The sequence below is a fragment of the Onychostoma macrolepis genome, chromosome 19, assembly GCF_012432095.1.
Source record: "Onychostoma macrolepis isolate SWU-2019 chromosome 19, ASM1243209v1, whole genome shotgun sequence".
NCBI classification, from domain to species: domain Eukaryota; kingdom Metazoa; phylum Chordata; class Actinopteri; order Cypriniformes; family Cyprinidae; genus Onychostoma; species Onychostoma macrolepis.
This window is the reverse complement of record NC_081173.1, coordinates 16,406,181-16,433,792: the sequence shown is the minus strand read 5'-3', so window position 1 is coordinate 16,433,792 and position 27,612 is coordinate 16,406,181. Positions and strand designations below refer to the sequence as shown.

The 27,612-nt window shown below is 37.7% G+C and overlaps 1 protein-coding gene across 7 annotated transcripts in view; it reads right to left on the bottom strand.

The window, feature by feature from the left end:
• LOC131525487 (cytoplasmic dynein 1 intermediate chain 1) overlaps positions 1-27,612 on the bottom strand; it is a 68,552-nt gene that overhangs the window by 15,476 nt on the left and 25,464 nt on the right. For 4 of the 7 annotated variants that reach the window (XM_058753158.1, XM_058753161.1, XM_058753163.1 and 1 more), the window contains 8 exons: positions 20,283-20,375; positions 17,989-18,151; positions 15,029-15,128; positions 14,712-14,837; positions 4,696-4,842; positions 2,513-2,626; positions 2,301-2,434; positions 1,886-2,030 (listed from right to left, as the gene is read on the bottom strand). In XM_058753158.1, coding sequence (XP_058609141.1) covers positions 1,886-2,030; positions 2,301-2,434; positions 2,513-2,626; positions 4,696-4,842; positions 14,712-14,837; positions 15,029-15,128; positions 17,989-18,151; positions 20,283-20,375 — 1,022 coding nt within the window. The remainder of the gene's footprint in view (positions 1-1,885; positions 2,031-2,300; positions 2,435-2,512; positions 2,627-4,695; positions 4,843-14,711; positions 14,838-15,028; positions 15,129-17,988; positions 18,152-20,282; positions 20,376-27,612) is intronic. The other 3 variants (XM_058753160.1, XM_058753162.1, XM_058753164.1) reach the window with 1 other exon arrangement.

Here is a 27,612-nt window from a genome sequence, read left to right as displayed (position 1 = left end):
TCTCCTCTGCTTTTTAACTCTTTGTTAACTCGTTTTAAAGGGATAGTTGTCATAAAAATGTACACTACCGCTCCAAAGTGTGGCGTTTAATTTGATGAAAAATATAGTAAAAAAAAAAAACAGTAATATTGTGAAATATTGCAATTTGTATTTTAATATACTGGAAAATGTAATTTATTCATGTGATGCAAAGCATTACTCCAGTCTTCAGTGTCACACGATCCTACAGAAATAATTCTAATATGCTGATTTGGTGCTCAAGAAACATGTTGGCAACAGTTGTGCTGCTTTTTTTTTTTTAATCATGACATATTTTTTCAGGATTCTTTTTGATGAATAGAAAGTTTAAAAATAGCATTTACTTGTAAAACTGAAATATTCTTTTTACATTATAAATGTCTTTACCATCACTTTTGATCAATTTATTGTATCCTTGAAGAATAAAACTTACTGACCACAAATAATGTTTTAATGTTATTGCAAATTCTGTCATCATTTACTCAAACCTGTAAATTATTGATATTATTGATATTATAAATTAATAAATCACTTATATAAATTATATATATACAACTATAATATAACCTCAAAAGACTTGAAAAATGTAACAAACAAGATATTCTGAACATTTTTGAAGCTCAAAAAACTGTGTGGAAAAGAGCAACCAGCACATTCTTTAAAATTTCCCATTTTGTGTTCCACACAAAAATGAAATTCATACCAGTTTGGAAGAACATGAGGGTGAGAAAATGAAGGCAGCATTTTCATTTTTGGGTGAACTATCCCTTTAACTACCAAGGTTGTGTCATTGATGTCTCTTCTTCAAGCTATCCCACTTTTTCCATCGCTTTTTTTTATTTTATTATTTGTGCCTCTCTCCTCCCCTAACATTCTTTCGACGTCCATCTTTTATTCATACTTGGCCTTCATGCTTCCCTCACTCTGTGGTTAATGTGATCTGAGCCAGTATCTCCAGACACAGATTGCAGTATATCTGTGAGCACAACCATGTCCATACGTCTCCCACCCTAACCCGCTCTTGCTCAATCTCTTTGGTCCATGTGGTTTGAACCCCAATCAAGAGACTCAATCATTCATTCTGAGCTTGCAGATTAATCTCCAAGGCAAAAAGCCACTGTCCAGTGGTCTCAAAGCTTTGGACACAGAATGGATTTACTTGCATGTACAAAAACAATGCCAAGATGCTGTCTTCATTAACAAAGCAGAGCTTAAAATGCTCTTTAGAAAAGACACGCCTACATTAATGTTGGAAACTGTGTGCATTTTGAATTAGCCTGGTTTGTACATGACATATTAGGGTTTTATAAACATAAAAAAGCAAACAAATGCTTTTTTTTATCTTGCTTTCCAGTTAAAACATCCTCAAAACAAGATACATTTACTTGAAAAAAATAAAATAAAAATAATAATAATAATGAGAAGAAGAAGAATTTTAATGTCATGTAATTTTTTTACATATTTTTTGATACATACATGCTTAAAATTGCTTGTTTCTGGAAAACAAGACAAAGCACTGATTTTTTTTTTAAATTAACCCAATATTTGTACTTTCAATGAGTGTACAAAAACTCCAAATAAAAATGTTTGCTGCTGTGTAAATTATTGCATGTTTAAATGAAGTATGACTGAATGAACAAAAGTGCTACAAAACTTCAAACTCTTGAATGAATTCATTGATGACGCACTGGTTAATGTTTAAATGGTGACTAATTCCAGTCCACAAGTCAATGAATCTCATTAAAACTAATTTTTAGTCATGCACAAATTAATTTAGAACATCTTGCAGGGAAGTTAGGGTTAATCAGTAGAGAAGGGTAAAGTACTCTGATGATGCTTGAAAAGTGTAGAGGATACTATCCTTTACCTTTGTGCTCCACAATTTTACAGTCCAGTCAAAAGAAGAGGTGACAAAGAGGTGGGAGAAATCGACAGGGCCCACAGCACTGTGACAACTGATGCCTGTCACTGGCCCCTGATGGCCCTCAAACATCTCACAGATGCCAGCTTTACTGTGAAGCAACACAAAAGAGAAACAAAGGTTTGATATTTATAATAAAATTTGATATTGAATAAGAATTCTAATATTTTTCCAGGAGACAGTTTTGAACAATATTGATTCATGTAATGAATTTTCATATCAAATGTTTGTTTTCAACAAAGTTTAAAGGATGGACATCATCACTCTGAATGGTTTGGACCCCAGTTATATTTTATTTGTCTCTGAACTCTTCTGATTAGATGGACGGTGTGTCAAATGTATGCGTGTATGTGCTACTCACCTGCCGTGTCTGGACGCTGTATACACTGTTCCCTCCTCACTGCCAACTATATAATTATTGACGTCTCCAGTGGGGAAGGCCATCCCAGTCACAGCCACCGGCTTAGACTTGTTATAAACTAGCTCCATGCTCTCCTACAACAGACACACATGGATTGAGCAAGCAGACTTTGATAGCGGTGTGATGGATGCTGGTATAGCGTCAGCACTGACCTGAGGCTGTGACAGCATATCCAGGCTCCAGGAGCACATCCGGCCGTCTGTGGACACAGTGATCAGGTTGTTGGCATTCTGAGTGCCGACCACATTGACGCAGTAGACAGGGTGCTTTGAGAAAAATACATTTACAGTATGTCACCTACAATTGTCTGACAAATGTGAGAAATTCAAGAAAGTGTTCATACATGGCCAGCAAACATCTAGGGATAAGCTATGAACCGAATGTCTATATAGAGACAATACCTAGCTTGTGAACTAACCTGGCCTGAGCATCTGCCCGTCTGCAAATACAGTCGATTGTGTGAATCCATTATGTCGTTATTGCTGTCAATTTGATTTTTGTTTTTTGACCAACAATGGGCTCTTTCAGACGGGCCGGCGGAGTGGTGAGACGGCGGTCGGGACATAGACTTTCATTATTGAGGGCACGGGAGTTTAAACCCTCAGCATGTATGGCATTCAGGGGCCATGTGTGTGGCAGCTGAGCACAATAAGGGTCTATGGACGTCCCTTTCCTCTGCTACTAGGCTGTACTGTCTTTATTGCATGACAAGGAGTTAGATGGGGCTCATTGAGCCTGACTGTGCTGACAGACTGAGCCTAGCCCTGGGTAGACAGTGGGCGGCCTTTTGCACAGAGAGAAGACGAGGTCAGGAAAACGTTGAGGGGTGATTGCTACCAGCATCATGTAATAACGTGAGTGTCCGGTTAAAGGGATAATTCCCCCAAAATGAAAATTCTGTCATAATATAGTCAACCTGTATGATTTTCTTTGTTCTGTGAAACACGAAAGATGTTTTTAGGAATGTTCATGCTGCACTCTTCCATACAATAAAAGCAAATGGGAATCAAAATAGACAAAAAAGCACCATAAAAGTGTTATCTGTGACCCTGGACCACAAAACCAGTCATTAGGGTCAATTCTTTGAGATTTATAAATCACCTGAAAACTGAATAAATACAGTAAGCTTTCCATTGATGTATGGTTTGTTAAGATAAGACAATATTTGAAAATCTGCAATCTGAGTGTGCAAAAAAATCTAAATATTGAGAAAATCGCCTTTAAAGTTGTCCAAATGAAGTCCTTGGCCGTGCGTGTTACTAATCAAAAATTAAGTTTTGACATATTTATGGTAGGCAATTTACAAAATATCTCCATGGAACATGATCTTTTGGCATAAAAGAAAAATCGATAATTTTGACCCATACAGTGTATCGTTGGCTATTGCTACAAATATACCTGTGCGACTTATGACTGGTTTTGTGGTCCAGGGTCATATACAGTAGTACAATTTGCATTCTTTAAAAAAAAAAAAAAGTACTTATGATGTAAATATACTTTAAAGGCATAAACAGTAGTTAAGTGTAAACTGAATGCAATGTTTTCAGACTCTTAAATGGATTAGCTGCAAATAAATTAAAATGTAAAAAGGTTACAATTTATATTAAACGCAGTTAGTTGAAGAGTGCTTTTACTATAGTAAGATTTAAGTATATCTTTATATGTATTCTTATCATTTTTGAAATACGGTAAAAGTGCATTGCCGAATATACTGTCAAGCAGTACAATGTGCAATTAAATGCATTTAATTTTATTTATAATTGGACATTTGCAATGATGAAGCAGCAATTTAGTGCATTTGAAATATTACACTTAAATCTTCAACTGTAAAATTGTATAACACATGATTATAAAATTATAATCAAGTACTTTACATGTGCTTTAGTATGTTAGTCCACACCTCAGTGTATGACAAAATTTATTAAAATGTACTTTAAAGTAAACCTTTAATTTGGTCATTATTAATTGCACCTATTAAAAGTGTACTTACTAATGTGTGTTAAGAAACGGTCATGAAAGTACACTTAAGAGGCCTTTTATTTCATTAATTATCTGCAAGTATGGTTTTCTTTTAAATACACATTTAAGATTTCGAGTACACTACAAGTGAACATTCAGTACAATTAAGCACACTTTTTTTCACGAGAAAAGGCTTTGGGTAGTAAAACAGACTAAGATTTAAGTTGTTACTCACTGAAAATCATGCTCGACAGTCATAATCACCATTCACTTTCATTGTATGTAAAAGAGTGATACAACTCCTTATGTGTTCCACAGAATAAGACTGAATTCATGACGGAGTGTAATTGATGATTGTATCTGTAGGCTCTCTTACTGTGTGTGCTGCAGCAGACAGGGGGGTCCTCTGAACCGGCGTTCTTCTGTGACTTCGGTTGTCCCAGAGAACAATCTGCCCCGAGTACGTGCCACCCACCAACAGGTTAGGATGAAACCGAGCAAAACCCACGGACACCACTGGAGACTGGAAAAGAGAGGACAAAACAAAAGACAAAAGAAAAGTGGAAAGACTATGTTAGGGATTGTGGGAGCAGCAGTTTTATATTACAGCATCATAAACAGAGTGCACTAGAGCGAAAAGTGCGGCCTTTTGTTGTGACAGCCTTAGCCTTGAACTTTCCCTCCGTCTTCACTTTTATTGAGTTTTTGGTTCCTCTTCAGTGCCTGTCACATGAAACGTGCCCTCATGCTTACACATTTTCACACAAAATTCTCTGTAGTGCCCTTACTAAGCACTTTTACAATTATCTCAGGAGACCAATTACTGACAGCAAGGAGACAACGATATTGTGTTTTACTTGCAAAACTGCCTTTTTCGCCGTGGTGTGACAGCGTTGGGACAGAAGTGTAAAAGGCGTGTTTTCATAGCGCTCTCCAGTCATCTGTAAAGCAAAGACTATGACCGTCTCCCATCGTATACCGCACCATCTGCGGCCTTCTCGTCATGCACCCAGAGTTCATTTTAAAGTGACTGGAAAACAAACCAGAGAAAAAGAAAACACGCTTCTCTTTTCTTTCATTCGTTCCCCCCTCTAAAAAAAATACAGCTTCTAAGAGGGTTCGGGAGCAGCCTCATATGTGAGGTGGTTTTTTAAAAGGACTCAAAATAAACTAAGTTGGAGGGGTAAAAATAAAGGCGAGTTGAGTTTATTTACACTCAGGACATGCAGGCCAATCTGGTTTAAAGTTTAAACGTATTAAGACAAAAGTGTTTGATGGTTGGACTGGAGATTATTTGGAAAATTTAGAAATACATGCCTGACTGTGTGATTGACTGCGGCCTGAGAGAAATACTACATAAATATCAAAAACCGGTTCTTATTCAGAAATGATTCCATTCATTTACATACAGGAATCGAATGATGTCGTGTTTCATTAATGGTTGATGCAATTGCATTATTCTAAACAAATACTCTTGCAGCTATTGCAACAGCACTACTGAATCTACAGTGCAAAACATATAGAATTCATTCTGTGATCAATGTAGTTTGATTCTTGAATGACTCTCATAAGTCTTTTTTTGAATGAAAGCCATGCAGTGAGAAGTGAGGAGTCTGATTCCCAAGCAAATAACTTTTTTATTATTAAAATAAAATGTTATTATTTTATTTTATTTTATTATAAATTATTTTTAAATCAAAACCAAAGAGTGCGACCAGGGTTTTCAGAATCCACAGAAATGAGACAATTCTTTTTGGTGAATCAAAGTCATACAGCACAAAGTGAGTAGTCTGATTCCCAAACAAATGACTCTTCTGAGCCTGTTCTTTACAGTGAATCAAAGTCCTACAGCACATACACCCAAACGATTCGCGAACAAATTATTCTGATGAGCAGGTTCTTTTTGGTGAGTCAAAACCATACAGTGCAACCAGTGTATTCCAACCAATTCACAAATAAATAATTTTATTCTTTTTAGTGAATCAAACACATACAGCTTACAACTTGTGAGTTCTATAATCAGTGATATTTTATAAAATACAATAGAATAAATTAAAATTGTCACCACAATTTTTGCTTGTTCAGCATTATGTAATACAGTTAAAGCCAATAATCGGTTTGCACTTATGCCACATTTAAAATGACAATGAATACTGTATAAAATGAGTAGTCATTAAGTCACCTTTTCCAAGAATTGTTTTAGATTTCTTATGATTCCCACCCCTAACTACAATATTATTGTAGAAAATAAAATGGAAAGCAGATACGTGCAAGGCACTAAACCGGCTGCAATAATACAATCACTGGACATCAAAAGCCAACATTTCAGTTAATAAATTGATTAGTATCTTTAAAAAGGTTGAAAAGTTTCACTCAAGTCTTGATTAGTCTGATTGCCAGTACTGCTAGAAAAGGATCTCAGTTCTGTGATTAATGATCAGTCAGTGCTGAATACTAACACAGAGACAAGGGAACATTGCTGCTTAAATACACGGCTATTTCAATCAGAGCCACAAGCCGACCTCTGAACCAAGTCTCTTTCTCTCTCTCTCCTATAGTCATGTGTCAGGGACACGCTCCCCAGACCAGCGCTTCATTACTGGGCTAATGAACATGAGCTGGGGTCACCACAACAAGAGGGTAATAACTCCACTACGAAGCCATTAATCAGAGACTTAATGAAGTATCGTAACCTGAAACTTCAGCTCAGGAGAGCAGTCCAGCCAACAGCCAATCACGGCCATCTCTGGCCTCTATCCGTACACCGCAGGCCTCTGTTTTTATCAGACTCGTCTGCTGCAGTATCATCACTGTGTCCTGCAGCAACCTCTGACGACTCCATCTGTCCGTTTTCTGTTCTTAAAGTTAAGCTGAAGTCTGTAGCTTAACAGATTACTAGTTTACATTTGATTGGATAAGTTTTGAAGTATCTGATTTGTGTGAATGTCCCTGTTCAATGAAAAAAGGCATTGATAATGTCTGACAGTTTCTTGTTGGCAATTATATGAAAATCACAAAAAAGCGTACAAAAAACAACGTTGACTTGAATAGTGCTGTAGTCATCGCTTCACTCCATAAAGTTCAATGCACTGGACACTGTTGATACGATGTGAACGGGCCTTTAATGATGAATAACATGTCATAGGGCAATCTCAGTTTATAAAACATCTGATGTATACTTCCCTCATTACCGTGACCGCATAAATCCAGAGAGACCTTTTGCTCCATAACGAAGCACAGATAAATATGACAAGCATTTGAACTCTCTTTAAAGTCATAATCTAAACATGGCAAATGCACAAGACGCTGAGAAGAAAAAGGGATGAAAAGGCTGTATATTCACACCATATGGTGAGTGTGGGTTAAGATCTGTCTATCTCCAATGCCTGAAACGACCTTTTAGTTTACTGGATGCCATGAACACCATTATTCAAGCAAGCTTTTGCTACTGGAATTACTGGAGTTACTGGAATGACTGTCTTTTTAGTCATTTTCAGATATCGACCTGCTTCAACTGGCACCCAAGTATAAAAACATACATGTGGGATACATCCCAACATTTTTGTCTATATTAAATAACTGAATATACAGTACCAATAAAATCATGGTAGCATGATGTTACATATTAGGTATTTTTGTGGGTGTACAGTTAATGTAAGGAAATTTCCTGTTTGTTGTTCCCTCCTGAGTTCAAATTTCACTTTTCTAGCCTTCTGGCAATGTAGTTATTTCACTGATTTAATTGAGAATATTTCTCATTACAAGCTCAGCTTGATGTCTACCAACCCGAAGCTCTGATGAAAGTCAAATTGGAAAGTAAAATGCAAGTGAAAACACAATCCCACAACACTTTCCTGCAGTTTAATGGGTTTTACTGGGACTAAGTGCATGAGACATGATAATATCAATGGGAATGGTTCAGTATGGGATAATCCACAGGACTAACCCCGTGAGGAGAGATGGCATGAGGAACACTCCCTCCTTTGTTGCCCCTCTTTTTATGGGCCGAAAGGGAAAAGAGGAAAGAAAAAAAAAGTTGGAGCCATTTGTCAGGGAGGAGATGACTGTGTAACAGACAGTACATTCACTGCCGCCTCCTCCTGAAGCACCACAATCATGTGGTTCTCAGCAAAGCTTATCAGCTCCAGATGCACTCCTCTGTCTTCCACCAGCATCCTTTGCTCCCTACTTCTTTTTTTTTTCCGAAACGGCACCCCACGGATTTTGTCACTCTGCGGTTACTGGCACAGGCCGTGTAATACCATATCTCCGTTTTAGAGAACAATGGAGGAGAAGCCAGTGAATGCGAGTAGTTCGATCTCTCTCTCTTTTTTACCTTAGGACAAGAGTAAAGAATGGCCGTGTCCTAGTCAATTTGAATGAACAGTATTCTTATATGCTCAATTTCATTTGATTTGCAGTGCACTTATAAAGTGAATTTGTTCCTCCTCAAACTAGAGTTCTTTCATTCAATTTCAACAACTAAACATGCCAGTTGTTTCTGGTTCAGTTCAAGGTTTACTAAAGATCATTTATTTCTTGTTCTAGCTTTAAACTACAGCTGTTCAAAATTCTGTTTACAAACACTTGGTTTCTAAATAAATTCTAAAAACCTTTACTTTTGGTCTACAGATAATGATGCTACAATATTTTAAAATTGACTAGGCAGTGGATCACCTGAACGAATAGTACCAATCAATCAAGAAGGCCTGTATAATTAGGCTGGTCACAGTATAATTAGACCTCAGTCGGACACAACTTTTAAAATCCATTTGAATTTTCTATGAAATCGTCAACTCTGACTTCCCGATTTCTGCAGGCTAATGCGGATGTTCGGTAAATATCATTGACTCCTCCAGAATGTAAATAATGTTGTATATTGGGCCTTTAGAGATACTCAATAAAACAAAAGGACTTGTGAATAATTGGGATATTGGACTAGATGGACTATTTTGTCACAACTTTTAAATTAAAAATGAGCATGAGATGCAAACATGCCAAAATGTCTGAATAAATATCTGAATGTGCTTTGAAAATATTCATTCAAAGGAATAGTTAACCCAAAAATGAAAATTCTGTCATTAATCCTCATGTTGTTCTAAACCCAGAAGACCTTCATTCATCTTTGGAACGCAAATTAAGATATTTTTGATGAAAGCTTTCTGACCCTGCACAGACAGCAACGAAACTACCACATTCAAGGCCCAGAAAGGTACAGTAGTAAGGACATTGTTAAATAGTCCATGTGACGTCAGTGGTTCAAATGTAATTTTATGAAGCTACGAGAATACTTTTTGTGCCCAAAGAAAACAAAAATAACGACTTTATTCAACAATTTCTTCTCTTCCGTGTCAGTTTTCGATGCACATTCATTAGAGTACTGCAACGCATTCGTGTGCATTCCTCTGCTTGTAAAAGTCTTTGCACATTGAGTCCAAAATTCTTGTCCAAAATTTCCGCACGTTAAAAAATAAATACGACCCCACGTTGTGTCAAGCACGTTTACACACTGCCTCCGAAACTTTCGTCCATCATAAAAAAATTCGGACCAGGTTCGATTTTCTGCGTTTTCACATCCGTAGCAAGCTTTTTGATAGGAAAGGATGACGAATACGAAAAACGCATACGGAATACGAAAATTTCGGACTTTAAACAAGGCACAGCATGTCAGAAGGCCGGCTCCTGCATCAGCAGCATAACATGCATGCATTGAGACTAACACGGAAGAGAAGAAATTGTTGTTTTTGTTTTCTTTGTGCACAAAAAGTATTCTCGTAGCATCATAAAATGAAGGTTGAACCACTGATGTCACATGGACTATTTTAACAATGTCCTACTATCTTTCTGGGCCTTGAACATGGTAGTTGCATTTCTGTTTATGCAGGGTCAGAAAGCTCTCGGATTTCATCAAAAATATCTTAATTTGTGTTTTGAAGATGAACGAAGGACTTACGGGTTTGGAGCGACATGAGGGTGAGTAATTAATGACAGAATTTTCATTTTTGGGTGAACAATCCCTTTAAAGACACAACATTTCTGTGCATTTCTGTACAGCTGAAGCACAACTTTCTAATTAAAGAACTACAGATAAAAGAACCTAAAAAAAACTAACAAAAAAGATGAAAAATTCCAAATAAACCAGTCAACCATCATGACCCAATTCCTATCTGATAATATATGTGGATACAAGAGTAGGCAGTAAAACCATAGCGGACCGGAGGTCTCTGCTCTTCCTGTTTCAAAAGCTGTGAGTGGTTTTGAAGCCTTTCTACACTCAGCTTTATGAGCACATGCAACTCCATCCACCAGCTTTATACAGAGTGGGCATCTCTCCAAGCTCCTGCAAACACATCTTCCTCTGTGCCAACCTCTATTCAGTGAGCCTCAGGCATCCAGCAGGGGTTCACATAGAGTCATCCTGGGTAAAATATAAATGATATCAATAAAATGTAGGCGATGCAGATGAGGGCTGACAGTATCGGTGAGCAGTTTTTTGGGGTGTGCCCTTGATGTGGCGAGAGGCAGCCCACTTTAGAAGGTCATGTGATGTTAATGGCGAACAGGGCCTGCTGTGATGATGGGCCCGAAAGAACAGCAGAGAGCAGAGAGCCAAGATCACACCACACAGAGCCCAAAACAAACCCAAACCACCTCAGAAATATTCCACAACCGTCTGAAAAGGAGTGGCCTTCTGAAACCGTCCAAAGCTGAGAGACTGTGAAACGAGGGAGGAGAGGATAAAGAAAAGACAAACATAAGACAGACAGAAGCCGAACCGTCGTAGGGAACATTTAAAAGTGCACTACAGGTGTGAAGTTTCAATATGTTGAAAATTTTGGGGTCAGTAATTATTACTTTTATTCAGCAAGGATGCATTAAATTCATCAAAAGTGACAGTAAACACATTAAAATTAAAATTCTAAAGAAATATTTATCATTGTTTATACTAAAGATATTAAGCAGCACAACTGCTTTCAATATTGATAATAGTAAGAAATGTTTCTTGATCACCAAATCAGTATATTATAATGATTCCTATTGATTATGATTATAAGATCATGTGACACTGAAGAATGGAATAACTGCTGCTGAAAATTAACCTTTGCCATCACAGGAATAAATTACCATTCAAAATATATTAAAACAGAAAAAAAAACATTATTTTAAATTGTAATATTTCACAATATTACTGTTTTGCTGTATTTTTTATTAAATAAATGCTAAGATGAGCATAAAAGACTTGTTGAAATGTTTCATTTTGAAATGTTTGAAAACATAAAAAAAAAAATCCTACCGACCCCATACTCTGAGCTGAAGGCAATCCTGAATCTTAAAATAAAAATCTACAATGATTTTTAATGCTCATTAGAGAATCACTCTGTAGTGACATGCTAATGGAAAACTCATGTTTCCCATGATAAGTGCTATTTATGTGGTGTGTGGAGGTGCTGCGTATGTAGTTCACTTATGAGATTCCATAATGGCTAGGAACCTGCCTAAGTAGACAGCGAGTCAGCTCACTAGGCTTTGGAACAGAGCTAGAGTGTGAGAAGAAGTATAAGGAGAGAGAGATGTGGCAAAAAAGAGGTAAAGATGGAACAGCAAAAAGAGAAACTGAGGAAAAAGTGGGAGACAGCGGCGCTGGAGGGAGGGTTTCTGAAGTATCCAGCACATGAAAGTGGCGGCTGTGGGTAAATCTGGAAAAACGACTGCAAAACTGCTGAACTCCACCGCACGGCCTGCCAAAAGTGAGGGAAGCCGCAAAGGGAGAATAGGAGGGGAGAAGAAGAGAGGAGAGGAGCGTGTGGGGGATGAGTATATGGCTCTTGCATGCGTGTACCTCAGAGGGAATAAGATCAGTGTGGTTTGGGGAGGTTAAGCGGCAGAACATGCTCACACATTAAGACCCGTCAGATTCCCAGTCTAGTGAGCGGGGAGCACCGCCGTTTAGAACAGAGCCCAGAGCGAAAAACAATATCTCGGCAAATTGGCCCAACCTCTTTCATCCTCAGCCAACGGCCAAATGTTTGGAGATCCCATGCTTCTCTCTCCATTTCTCTCCTTGTGATGAAAAAAGGATGGTTGAACCTCAGGCCGCTCTGAAGGAAAGCTGTGAAATGCCATTGTGTTATTCATCTTGCGTTTTCATTTTTATATATGCTTTCTATACATCCCATCTTTTTGTAGCACTGAGCTTTAGAGAAGAAAAGGACAGAGTGAGGCAGGTCATGCTCCTGTGTGACAACACAATACAAGGCACTTTCTATAAAATATAAAATTTCTATAAAATACTGTCTTATTACTTTGTTGTGAAAACTATTATATATGAACTAGATAAAATTGGTCTAGGATGAAAAGTGTTAAATTAAATTCCTGCTACAAAATACGGACCCTTTCTACAGCACCCTGCAGACAAATGTATAATAATCTTCTTCAATTTATTATTACTTTTAAAAATTTTTACACAAATTGTAGTGCTGACCATTAAATACTGTCACCCAAATTTATTGCAAGAAATACTGATGTGCCTTTAATTTATTAGAAATAAATGTAACAACTACAAACAGGCATTTGGTCCCAAACTATCTCTTTATCCCTTATTCAGCAACAGCTGAATTTAGGCTAAATTTGCAGGGACGTTAACTTTAATGTTATTTTAATGTTATTAATTATTTAATGTTTAAGTTTTCTTAATAAATAAATAAATAAATAAAGTAAAAAAATAAATAAAAAAACAACATATTTCAGGATTTTAAACTGCCTTTAGACATTTTCCACATTCTGCTAACAAGCTTGTAAACCTCATTTAAAATGAACAGAAAAAAACAAAAAACTAATATTTATTTTGACCTCCTGAGGTTCAATTAATATTTCATAATCAGTATTTCCTGAAGTTTAAGCAAGCTTTTAGCGGATTTTTTTTTTATTAAACAAAAAAAAAGAAAAAGTTCTTTAGGAGATTGTAAAATAAAGAGCCAAAGAAAAAAATTATCTACCAAGAAAAATGTTCTTAATATGAAACCATAAAACAGAACTGAAATAGAAATTTTACAAACAATTTGTAAACCAGTTGCAATAAACGTTTGCAGTCTGTAAGACGCTGATGTCCTCAAAATGAGTTTTCAATTCTAAAAAAAAAAAGAAAAAAAAAAGAAAAAAAGATTAAAACAGCAATTAAAAAAAGTTGTGTAAATACGAAAAGTCTGTTGTTTTTAAGCATGTGCAATATGGCATGTCTGAGTATGCTTTGGTTGCAAGTGTGTGTGTAAACGAGCATGTGTAAGTGTATCCGTCTGTGTGCATGTGAGAGGTGCTGGGCACTGGAAAAGCAGCACATGCACGAGCAGACCATGTGGGTGGGCAAACATATGCGGCTGGTAGGATTAGGAAGTGGTAAGCCACATCTTTTTATTACAGAAATGTCTCTCTAATATCTCTCCCTCGCACCAGGCTGTCGCCTCCCAGACTTGCTTACTTGGTCGTCTCCCTGAAAAGACTCTCAACCCAGAGTCTTTTATAATTAGCGTCAAAACCGACACCAGATATGTTTTACACACAAACCTCAGGATTTTTTTGGCCTGACCCAAACGGACACACAACGTAATAAGGTGTTCTGTTCCGCTGTGGTACTCCAAGGCCAGCATGTACCTTTAATTAAAGCACCTTAGGCTCAATTAAATGCATTTCGTCATCTGAAGTGGTACGCTCCATTAGATCTCCCTTTTATTGAAGCTACCACTTCCTTTATCATGGCTTTCCAATTAGGGCGTTTTATTATAAATTTATTGTGAAATGCTTGGAATACTACTGGTATTTTTGGAATAGGACACTAGTGAGATGCTTTCTGCATAGTATGTACTCTATGCTGCCTACAGTTTTTTTAAATAGTATGCAATATAGCATTCAGTACGTAACAATAAACCCAAAAATAAATGTATTTTTAACTTTAAAATAAATAGTTAAACCCAAATTTGTTTACAATGTCTTAAAGGGACAGTTCCCTCAAAAATGAAAATTATGTCATAATTTACTTACCTTTAAGTTACAAACCTGTGTGAGTTTCTTTCTTCTGTTGAACACAAAAGGTATTTTGAAGAATGCTGGTAACCAAACTGGTAGTCATTGCTGACCACTGAGAAAAAATACTATGGAAGTCAATGGCTGCCAGCAACTCTTTGGTTACCAACATTCTTCTAAATATCTTCTTTCAAGTTCTACAGAGTTAAAACCCCTACAGGTTTGGAATGACACGTGGGTGAGTAAACGATCACATTTTCACACAATTTCATCTCTTTCAAATTTTCCTGCACAATTTTCACTCCCTTAATAATCAGTGTGACGTTATTTTTGGAGGGTAAGGGTGTAAAGTTGTGTTGTGTTAAGGGTTTTCACCTGGCAGTGGTAGATGTACTCTGGTGTGGTCTTCTTGAATTTCATATTCCACACCAAAGCCACACCGTCTGGCTCATGAGGAGCGTCTTCATTGTTGTTGTAGGAAGCCACCAAGAGCTCAGGGTACTGGAAATATGAAGAGAAGAGAGTAAAGGCAGGAGAAAGATGAGAGAGAGAGAGAGAGAGAGAGAGAGAGAGAGAAAAAAACAGAGAAGAGGATGATAAAGCTGACTCAGAGACAAAGAATGGGAGGATTCTCCCTTTTAAATGAACAGGTGCTGACACATACAGGAGGTCAGAGAGGGAGGTCAGTCTACCTGAGGGGACCAGTCCAGACAGGTGATGACCCGATGCTTTGACCAGTGCTCATCATAGAACAGACGATTGAGAGAGAGACTGGAGCCACCCTGCAGATCTCTGACAGGGAGATACTCTTATTAACATTGGCTCTGGGGTTTTAATACACACTTTACCATATACAATAGAAAATTAAAGCAAATAATAGATAGATAGATAGATAGATAGATAGATAGATAGATAGATAGATAGATAGATAGATAGATAGATAGATAGATAGATAGATAGAAGAGTTTTAATACAAAATTTTTATCCTTATCTAAAAAAAGTCTAAATATGTAAATTAAAAACAAATGCTCATAAAATAACAGTGTTTTCAATACCAAAGAGCAAAATTAAGGTTGTTAATGGATGACATCATTTTGCAAGAATTTCTTTGAAGAACAATGCACTCACACACACACACACACACACACACACACACACACACAGTCTGGTTTGCTATCCTTGCGGGGACTCTCCATAGGCGTAATGCTTTTTCTACTGTACAGACCTGTCTACTGTTTAAGACCCCACCTGAATAGAAAAACAGGTACACACACACACACACACACACACACACACACACACACAGCTCATTAAGGGAATACTATAGTCTTCTACTGTTTTCCTATCAGCTAATTATATGATTATATGATGATTTAAACAGTTTATATTATGTAACTACAATTTGTGTTTTGGGTTTCATTTCATGTAGATTAATTACACTGGATGCCATTGTGGTCCATGTATTCACATAAATTTCATTTCACAACAATCAAATTTGCAATAATATAACCATTACTACGTAACCATTTATAATTTAAGACTGTTGTTAAACGAAATCCTTAAAGGAATAGCTCACCCACACATTTTGTCATCATTTACTCACCCTCATGTCATTCTAAACCTGTATAAGTCTGTTTCTTATGATGAACACAAATCAAGTTATTATGAATAATTTTGAAGAACCAAATAGTTGTTGGCCCCCATTGACTTCCATAGAAGGGAAAGAAATACTATAGAAGTCAATGGGGACCATCAACTGTTTGATTACCAGCATTTTTCAGAATATCTTCTTTTACGTTCAACATAAGAAAGAAACTTGTACAGGTTTGGAACGACATGAGGGCGAGTAAATGACAACATTTTTATTTTTGGACAAACTATCCCTTTAATATAGAAATAAAATATAAAAATTAACTAAATTATAATATTAAATAATAAATAGATGAAATACTATATATATATATATATATATATATACACACACACACACACATACAGTGGGGCAAAAAGTATTTAGTCAGCCACCAATTGTGCAAGTTCTCCCACTTAAAAAGATGAGAGAGGCCTGTAATTTTCATCATAGGTATACCTCAACTATGAGAGACAAAATGACAAAATGACACAAAAAAAAATCCAGAAAATCACATTGTAGGATTTTTAAAGAATTTGTTTGCAAATTATGGTGGAAAATAAGTATTTGGTCAATAACAAAATTTCATCTCAATACTTTGTTATATACCCTTTGTTGGCAATGACAGAGGTCAAACGTTTTCTGTAAGTCTTCACACACTGTTGCTGGTATTTTGGCCCATTCCTCCATGCAGATCTCCTCTAGAGCAGTAATGTTTTGGGGCTGTCGCTGGGACTTTCAACTCCCTCCAAAGATTTTCGATGGGGTTGAGATCTAGAGACTGGCTAGGCCACTCCAGGACCTTGAAATGCTTCTTCTGAAGCCACTCCTTCGTTGCCAGGCGGTGTGTTTGGGATCATTGTCATGCTGAAAGACACAGCCACGTTTCATCTTCAATGCCCTTGCTGATGGAAGGAGGTTTTCACTCAAAATCTCACAATACATGGCCCCAATCATTCTTTCGTTTACACGGATCAGTCGTCCTGGTCCCTTTGCAGAAAAACAGCCCCAAAGCATGATGTTTCCACCCCCATGCTTCACAGTAGGTATGGTGTTCTTTGGATGCAACTCAGCATTCTTTCTCCTCCAAACACGACAAGTTGAGTTTTTACCAAAAAGTTCTATTTTGGTTTCATCTGACCATATGACATTCTCCCAATCCTCTTCTGGATCATCCAAATGCTCTCTAGCAAACTTCAGACGGGCCCGGACATGTACTGGCTTAAGCAGGGGGACACGTCTGGCACTGCAGGATTTGAGTCCCTGGTGGCGCAGTGTGTTACTGATGGTAGCCTTTGTTACTTTGGTCCCAGCTCTCTGCAGGTCATTCACTAGGTCCCCGTGTGGTTCTGGGATTTTTGCTCACAGTTCTTGTGATCATTTTGACCCCACGGGGTGAGATCTTGCATGGAGCCCCAGATCGAGGGAGATTATCAGTGGTCTTGTATGTCTTCCATTTTCTAATAATTGCTCCCACAGTTGATTTCTTCACACCAAGCTGCTTACCTATTGCAGATTCAGTCTTCCCAGCCTGGTGCAGGTCTACAATTTTGTTTCTGGTGTCCTTGACAGCTCTTTGGTCTTGGCCATGGTGGAGTTTGGAGTTGGACTGTTTGAGGTTGTGGGCAGGTGTCTTTTATACTGATAACGAGTTCAAACAGATGCCATTAATACAGGTAACGAGTGGAGGACAGAGGAGCCTCTTAAAGAAGAAGTTACAGGTCTGTGAGAGCCAGAAATCTTGCTTGTTTGTAGGTGACCAAATACTTATTTTACCGAGGAATTTACCAATTAATTCTTTAAAAATCCTACAATGTGATTTTCTGGATTTTTTTTCTCATTTTGTCTCTCATAGTTGAGGTATACCTATGATGAAAATTACAGGCCTCTCATCTTTTTAAGTGGGAGAACTTGCACAATTGGTGGCTGACTAAATACTTTTTGCCCCACTGTATATATATATATATATATATATATATATATATATATATATATCATCTGTGTTCCGCATCACTTTCTCACCCCTCTTTATCCTCCAGGTCTCGTCCGCTGTAGTCGAAGAAGATGTTGGAGTCCTCAGCTAAAGCTCTTTCCATCACACGAATACTGCGGTCGAAGAAGATGAGGAACTCCTCCGAGTGCAAAACCTGCTGTTTCTCTTCCTCCGTCAGCTCCCGCGGGTGGCCTGATACACACACAAGACAAAACACAACAAAATGAAGACGTAAACACAGCTGCCGAGTAAATAAACACAGAACAGGCCATACGTTTTAATACACAAACACACAAAAGCATATGTCACGGCTGCAAAGATGGGCTATGTGTTTATACCTACCACTTACATACAATAACACTAACAAACGGATTTAACCACAGACAATATCATGGCCACACAGCATAACGATGAACAGTAACTGTACAAACTGAACCTAAACAAACTCGCCCGCATTCTTTTTCCTGACTCCCAACAAGCCTCAAAGGTAGTTAAGCCAATTAGAAGGGAGATATGGGAGTAAAAACGACAAACAAACAATAAATGAATGAGCAAATACATTAGCGAACACACACAGCTCTTAGTTCGTCTTTCCATAATGACAACACGCCCAGTTTTTTTCCTCCGTTTTTGATGTTATTGCGTTTCTCCATTTTCTCCCAGACTATTAGGGGCCCGTCCCTTTGATCTGAGCCCACTTGATTTGCGTGCCTTTTTTGATGACTCATAAGGAAGACAAAAGCGTGATCAAAGTCAGCATGGAGTCAAAGCCCTCGTGTGCTTTCACAGTCTGCCTCTGTCCGGCCTCTCTCTAGTTATTTACCCTGTACACTTGCACAAAGAATGCACTCTCCGCTCGCTTTGAAGTCCACTTGCTGGGGTCTAGTGACATTAAAGTTCGATCAGGCCTGACCCAGAATGCCGTGGCCCGATAAGCCCAGCCCCCGGCCGGCGAGAATGCCATCTGATATGGCTGCAAGGGTCACACGCGAGTGGCCACTCAGCGCTCTGTTGATCCTGTTTGGTGACTTTGGGAATTTTGACGTGTGCGAGGCCCAAACACAAACTACTAAAGCATCACAGGTAGGAAAAATGTGACTTGTACAGTAGTGGAAATGTTTGCATCATGGTTTTAAATGCTGACTGTACTGTGATTGCAAGGTAGATAAATGACTTCACTGACGGAAGGTTTTACATCGCATGACTTGCATAACTGCGCAAGCTGTAAATCACACGGCAAATTATTAGAGGTGCTACATCATGTTAATAAACCCCTCAATGTCATGTCACTCCACCCATGGCTTATTAACCACTAACGGGATGCATTTCCCTTTGAAACATCAAAAGAAGGCGACAATAAAATCCCAGCTATGCCAACACAGAAGGGATTGCCCTTGTGGAACAGCCTCATTGAATGCCATTTTAGTCAGTGTGGGTAATTTATTTACAGATCTGTTATGGTTTCTATTAGCACTTATGGAACATGTGTGCAGAACATGCACCTCAGCGTCAGGCTTTACTGTAAAGAGACGTCTCTCTCGTTGAGTCTGAACAGAGCAGATGTTGTTCCGTCTAACATCCAACATACAGAAGTCAAATGTGCTAAATTTGAGCCAGGTGGAGGCTGTTGGTGTACAGAATATGTTTTTTAAGTTTGCTATCTAAATTGGGATATATCATAGACTTATACCATTTTTTTATAACATAAAAATCCTTTTAAATACAACAGACTAATTTTAATACAATAATAAAATAAAAAGACCTAATTTGGTATATTTTTAAATAATATAATGTATAGCTCTAGCTGTGCCATGTTGTAGCATTAGAGCATACAATGCAGTGCTTTCTGATAATATACTATACTATATTGTACTATACTGTTCTATACCTTGATATTCTATACTACACTATACCTTGATTATACTATACTGTACTGTACTGTACTATACTATACTATACCTTGATATACTATACTGTGATATACCATACCATACCATACCATACCATACTACACTACACTATATTATGCTATACTATAATATTTGACAGTTAAGGAATGTTGCAGCATTAGGGCACAAAAATAGTGCTTTCTAATAAGAAAATATAATTTAAAAAATAAAATAATATAATAATATAAAGTAGTACTACTTGTGATGGTTTTATTCATATGAATAATTTAAAATGACATAAAAAGTAATAAATAAATATAATAATAACAATTATTATTATTATTAAAAACCATTTGGCTTATGTATCATTTCTGTCATTCTATCATTTCCCCTGGATATTCTCAAAGGCACGTTTTGTAAGAATTATCTCTTACCTTCCTTTGTGTCCTTGCTTTCTTCCTCCTCCTGCAGGTCATTTTCTGGGCCAGCTTTCAGTTCTGTGACCTCTTCATCCTCCTCTTCATCTTCTGAAAGGACACACAAAAGGTCACGTTCAGTTTCTGTTTTGTGACACCTGCCAAACTTCACTGCCTCCCTGTGACCCACCCTGAGACCCAGACTCTTCCATAATAATAGCTTACAGATCTTCTGTACCTGACATCCAGACTCATTTCACAATCAGACTCTTTACTAATCAGACGTGCTCAACTCAATGCCTTGTTTTGGATCAACACGGCCTGTTGTTTTTTCGGTTCGATGTGGATTTGTACAGCTGCATTTTCACAACCGTGAGCTCTAGAGAAACAACACACTCAGTTAAAAAACACTTCCTTCAGGTCCCAAAGAACATATGTGCTACACGTGTGCATGCGTTTGAGTTTATGAATCCAGAGGTCCGTTCATGAAGAGAGGCACAGATACCCCACAGGAAGCGGAGCGGGTGAGTGGCGTGGCCTCTTTCTGCACTCGATCAACCCTTCCCCAAAACCCCCCAAACGCCTGCCCCAGGGCCCCCCAGACCCTGAAGACTCACCCCTTAATTAACCTAGTCACCCCAGTCAAAGACCCAGCCTTGCACGACCCGCTTTCAGCCACCTGCTACGCCGTCCAAAGCACTGGGCATGTGTTCCTAGCCTTCTCCATTACCCTGCTCCATGCCTGCAGATGGCGAGAAGGATGACGCTTAACACCCTCACAGACACCTGTAGACAGGGCACACACACAGTCACGCTAGCATACACACAGAGCTCTGTGGGATTGTTTTCTTGTTGAACCCCAGTGGCAGAGGTTAATTATCCGGGGTCGAGCTGACAGTGGGTGCCCAGTCTGCAGAAGGAAGTGATCCCATCGTGCCAGACATGTTGCGGCTGACTCTCTTAACACCAGCGTATTTGTGTTCACACCAGTTAAGGAGGAGACAAGGGCCTGGAGGCACGCTTTACAATGATTTAAGCTTTGCAAAAATGCAGTCTCTTACATTGTAGTGAATTACGCTGTCGTATGACAGATTTGCCCCCTTTATTGGGGTTTAATCTCAAACAATAATGTTTTTTCCTGTATTTATCTTTATCCAGTAGGGTTTAAAAATAGGGTTCTGGAAGGAAAAATTAATTTTTTTTTTTCATTGTGAAAGCCACTTAGCTTGTTTTTTTAATACTTTTATTCAGCGATAATACATTAAATTTAACAAAAGTGACAGATAAAGACATTTAAAATGCTACAAAAGATTTCTATTTCAAATAAATGCTGCTCTTTTGAACTTTCTATTTATCAAAGAATCCCGAAAAACATATAACCACAAAAATATTAGGCAGCACAGCTGTTTTCAACATTGATAATAATAAGAAATGTTACTTGAGGACCAAGTCAACAAATCAAATCAGAATGATTCCTGAAGGATCATGTTATACTGGAGACTGGAGTAATGGAAATTGTTGAATAAAGTCCTTATTTTTGTTTTCTTTGTGCACAAAAAGTATTCTCGTAGCTTCATAAAATTAAGGTTGAACCACTGATGTCACATGGACTTTTATCGATGTCCTTACTACGTTTCTGGGCGTTGAACATAGTAGTTGCATTGCTGTCTATGCAGGGTCAGAAATATCTTAATTTGTGTTCCTAAGATGATAGAAGACCTTACCGGTTTGGAACAACATGAGGGTGAGAAATTAATGACAGAATTTCCATTTTTGGGTAAACTATCCCTTTAATTGACGTTCCACTAAGCTCCGCCTCAATTACTGTTGCCAACTCAAATACTTTATAACTGACTCTGCAATATTATTGATACTTGCCTTTAAAAATATCCAAACACAAAGACTGTCTATAGATTTATATATTTTTTAAAAGCAGTAGAGAAAATGGCGAATGACAACAGTTGCTAATTTGTCAGTAACGTTTTTAAGGCAGAGCTTAAAGTAGAGGTGATTTCTGAAACAAACAAAAGTGTACTTCTCTTCTTCTTTTTATTGGCATGAAATTGAATATGATGTCCACCTTGACTAGGCAAACAAAGTACACTTACTCACTCTTAAAATACAAATACTATTTTGGTTTGAATCAAATGTGCATAGAATAATAATTGAATGCTTTGTGTTGATACAGTATGTACACACTGTGAGTTAAATCCATGGCATATGAGCATAAGCACTGAGATAATTGATTCCCCAGAGGTTGAATGTGGATCACTGATGTGAGCCGAGTCTGGCCCGGAGCAAGTGTGGTTTAGCTGCTGAATACGACTGAGCTTCTGAGCCAGAGACCAGCAGGGAATAGAGGAGTCCTTAGACCCAGACAGGCAGCCAGCCAGCCCAGGCCGACCACACCACCATGGACTTCTCTGGCCTTGTTTCTCTTTCTCTCTCATCTGTTTTTGCCCCGAGAGGAAGAAAGAGCCCTGCCATTCATTTTCAGTTTGTTCCTTTTCTCTGGGGACGGACAGAAAATAGCACAGGCAAAGAACGGGACACCTCTTGCATACCAGAAGACCCACATGCTAGACAGACTATGTCAGAAGGTTTTGGATTGGGATGTCCAAGTCTGGAGGAGGATGTGACCTGATATGACCAGGTCTAGAGGAAAGTCATTCGCACGAAGCCGCGTTGACCACACAGACGGGGGACAAAGCAACAACAACCCTGATTCATGGTTGTGGTCAAAAGGTTCGCAAACAATGTTCAAGAGGTTTGCAATATATCTGCAGATCCCTGTGGCTTTTTGGCCAAAGCATGTTTTCGTGACACCCCATATTGCTCGGAAAAATATCAACACTGTGGGCCAAAATTCAGTGAGGGAACTTTCAAGCCAATTTGTAAATTAAACTATGCCCTTAAATCCATTTATAATGCATCTGACCTTCTTATCCCAGTCAGAATGTTTATTTGCTCTTCCCATGAGGTGACGGCAACCAACATGGATCAAGGGATCGGTTAGAAGGCTTGAAAGCAAAGAAGAGATGGATAAATGAGAGAGCTTTAGCACACTCTACCCTGGTGCTTAATACGGGTTCACTCAGTGGGAAGGAACATTATGAACCATCCCATCCACCCCGCGCTCGCCAGGTTGATGAAACTGAGGACCTGCCCTGCAAGGTAATGACATGCCCCCATTTTACCTGCCTTCAATCTCTTCTCGGTTTCCTCAAGCTACTTGAGCAATTCAAATCCACCGCTGCTAGTCATAATGACCAACACAGCAGCAGCACTCAATCAAAACATCCTTAAAACGACAAGCTTATCTCAGGGTGTAGACACCCGAGCGAATTAACTGCTTAATTAGGCAACAGAAATCACTATTTGTGCAATGGCTGGGTGAAGGTTATGTGAAAGATTAGTTCTGGTTATCACATATTAGAGTAGCGGTGGAAACGTTTGATTTGTTATGGAGGGTGCGAGAGTGAATGCCTCTGAATGCGGTAAGGAGAATCTTAGCACTTCCCGCTCTGAAGACACTGCACGCTATATACCAGACGCAAATGGTTCACAGATGGACGTGGTCATGGAAACATCAGTGCCGAAGGAGAATTACGGTACACTTGTCAGGCTCACAGTTTTCATGATGTTAAAGCATCTTAAACTAGTTTACTTGAGATCAGTAATCTTTCTAGACCAGCAGTTCTGAACCTTTTTTACTTCAAGGCCCCATATATACTATATTAACCGAACTATAACTATACTATATGAACTATACTAATGTATGTATATATATATATATATATATATATATATATATATATATATATATGTGTATATATATTATTGTTAACTATATTATATTACCAATAGAACCTGGGAAACTAAAACTGTCAGCATATCAACTTAATTATATACACTGAGGGAAAAAAATGATTTCATTTGATTTTTTTAAAAACATTTTAACCAAATTAGATCATTTTAAAGTTTAAAGTTTTAAACAATTAGGTAATTAAGATTATTAAATATTAATATTAAATCATGAATATATCCATAATAATTACAGTAATTACATTACTGCATTTAAGTATATTAATTATATGTTGTATTATTATATTAATTACTTTATTAATAATAACTTATATAATTTTAAGTAATCCTGAGGCCCCCTTGGAAGGCCGGAACTACTGTGGTTCAGAACTACTGTGCTAGACTTGAAGAGAAATGTTTTGAACTCAATTCAAATACATTTCTGTAGCACTTTTAATAAGTTTCTGAAATAAGAGAAATAATAAAATATTCATGATTAATCTTATGATTTGTCTGAGAACAGTTAACATGTTAACAAACCTTAAAATACAATAAACTATAATAAAAATTATTTTATAAAAAAATATTTTGTTTAATTTTTACAACCCCCCCAATCATCGCCACACAGAAGAGTTTAGAGTACCTTTACAACAGGCACATATAAAAGACTATGGCGGTGAAAAAATGCCGCCAAAAGTGAGATAAGATGCCATCGATTAAACGGAAGGAGGATGCGACTCAGTCTTTCATCCAGCATTTTATTGGACCAAGCTGCACTGCTCCAGGCCTCTGGATTGGGATATGGAGCTGATTAGACAATCAAAAAATCCCCTCATCTGACAAGTGGGGATTTTTTGTCAGTGAGGGGGTGGAGGGTGTTTGTTTTCCTCAGGGCCTCTGAAGCACAGAGAGAAATTGAACTGAAGGGCCGAGGGTATTTCCATATGGGGCATGAGACACGGCAGGGAGGACACCCCTACTGCCCACCGTATTGACACACTGACATGCAAGAATATAAGACTTTCAGGCCTAAATACAAGTGTCTTCCTTTTTTAAGAAGTACAAACTAGGCTTCAGAAGTTGGGTGTCAAGCAGCCTACAGACCACAACAGAGGCAGAGCACTGAGGAGGCGGCAACAGGAACATGAAAGAGGCCTGTAATGTGGAACTGGCACGACAAACTAAGCATGAGACAAACACCATCTATCTATTGCACTCCTGAATAGCACATCAGCAAGAAACACGTCCTTCAAGTTACATCCTTACACACTAATGGACCCTTCAATAGGTGTACTATAAACCTGCTGAAAAAAAGTCTTAAGAGGGTTTAAGTTGCTCGATCTGATCTCTGAGACTGACAATTTGCACTTGTCAGGCCCAAAACCCCTCTAAACATCAGGAGACCACCTAAAACTAGCAAACAGGCTTAGACTGGTTTTATTTTGCATCTAATTTTCAAAAACATGTTTTCTGGATTTTTTTTGTCCAATAGAAATAAAGTTGGAAACTTCGCCTAACAGCCAAAAATGTTATCTAAATCATCCTAAGTGACTTGCTGTCTCTGCATACTGTATTAAGCCAGTCATAAGAAAATATTATAATCTTCACAAAATTACACACTTCAATTTTAAAACACAAAACTGATCAAATATGCTGAATTCATTGCTTGTGACATGCATAAACACAAATGTAAACATAGTAAATTTAACATGTAAATATTAAAATAGCAACAGGAAAATATTCACGTCAAACTGTACAAAGCCATGATGATAGATTCCGCACACGCTGCAGTCTGCAAACTGTGACCCATCCAGCCAACAAAAGCTCTTCTCTTTCCTTTTCCCGTCTCTCTCACTCAGACACACACACACAGAGAGTGTCAGACTGTCTTGTGAAATCAGATGGGAAAAAGCTGTGGAGAGAGTACTTGTACTCCTGGCTACTTGCTCATCAAACACACAGAGCACAGGCCAGAGTGGAGTCAGGTCCTCGAGCTGACACTCTTCACGGCCTCCTGCAGCTGTGTGAAAGCACATGGCTGTGGATACAGTGTTTGCATTTCATAACTACAAACCACACGAATGGGCGACAAACCAGCAATGCTATTTCCACCCCTGCAGCTACAATTCAGAGAGAGAAAAGTTCAAATTCAAATGATATATAAAATTGAAAAAGTTTCATTTAAAAAATATAATTACTATAAAATAATTGTATGTGTGTGTGTGTGTGTGTGTGTGTGTCTATATAAAAAGTTTAAATATTAAATTAAATATTAAATTATTTATTTACATCTCTCGCTTTCTCTCTATACACACATATATATATATATATATATATATCCCATATAGATAATTTATTCTGTAAACATTGCATTGCATTTTTTACGATTCTGAACATTCTCTACTATAAGACACTTTTTTCCCCACACTATACTATCATTTGTATCTCATTTAAACTAAATTATGTGCACTGCTAGTTAGCTGCTAACTGTATTTCATTGGTTCTGTACATGTGCTGTGCAAAAAAAACTATAATTTTGAATCTAATCTAATAATAATGACTCAAACATCATAGAAAAACAGATGAATGACTCAATAGCTCGATGACAAATGGTAAAGGCAACGCTAAAATGCATTGAATGCAGCTCATCAAACCATACACATAAATCATAGCTGCCCTTATCTTTCTTCTCTTCTTCTGAAGCCTGTTCTGAGGTTCTTCAAAGTTTGCTGTTGTGGCAAATACTGCTTTGACTCTTTACTGGAAAAGCAACTTCACATTTGGGCTCGGCCTTTTGTTGGCCTTCCTCATCATTCTCGTTTGTCATCATTATGACATCATCATGACAAACGGCTGAGATTGATCATGGAGTGCTTTTTAGAGTACCGCTATCTTCTAGCCCAAGGCCACGCAGCACAGACCTGCCTTCCCCTCAGAGAGTGAGACAGCACTCTGGGGTCTGGAAATGTTTGAGTCGGGAGAGATAAAGAAAGCGCACACTTTGAACAGATATCTTCTCCTAAGCGCTGCTAACGTGCACAGGAAATGTTTTAGATTTGAGATTTTCAAGTCTTGTCAGATTGGACTGAATATTTAAAATAATGTGTTGGGGAAGTTACCACCTCCTTACAGTTTCAGAGATTGTATTACACTATTGTATTATAATTCCCACTATTATAATGGAACTTCGTTTTATTATGTGTAAATAATTCAATATTTAATTTCAAGAGAAATTTAAAAAGCACACTATCTAATGATATGATTATTTATTACCATTAAATAAAATACAATTTTAAAGCCATTTGGCATTTGGTCATTTTTGTATCTAATTGCAACATCCCCTCTAATGCCAAAAATGAATTTTGACGTCACAGATCAAAACAGAGTACATTTAACAGTATCTCAGTGCAAAAATAATGTTTAAATAATTCTAGTTCATTGCACAAAATAATAAAAAAAATAAAATAAAATAAAAATGATTGAAAATGTATAAACATTTTACTTGATGTACTTGCAGTCCTTTGATAGTAAAACAATATTAAAA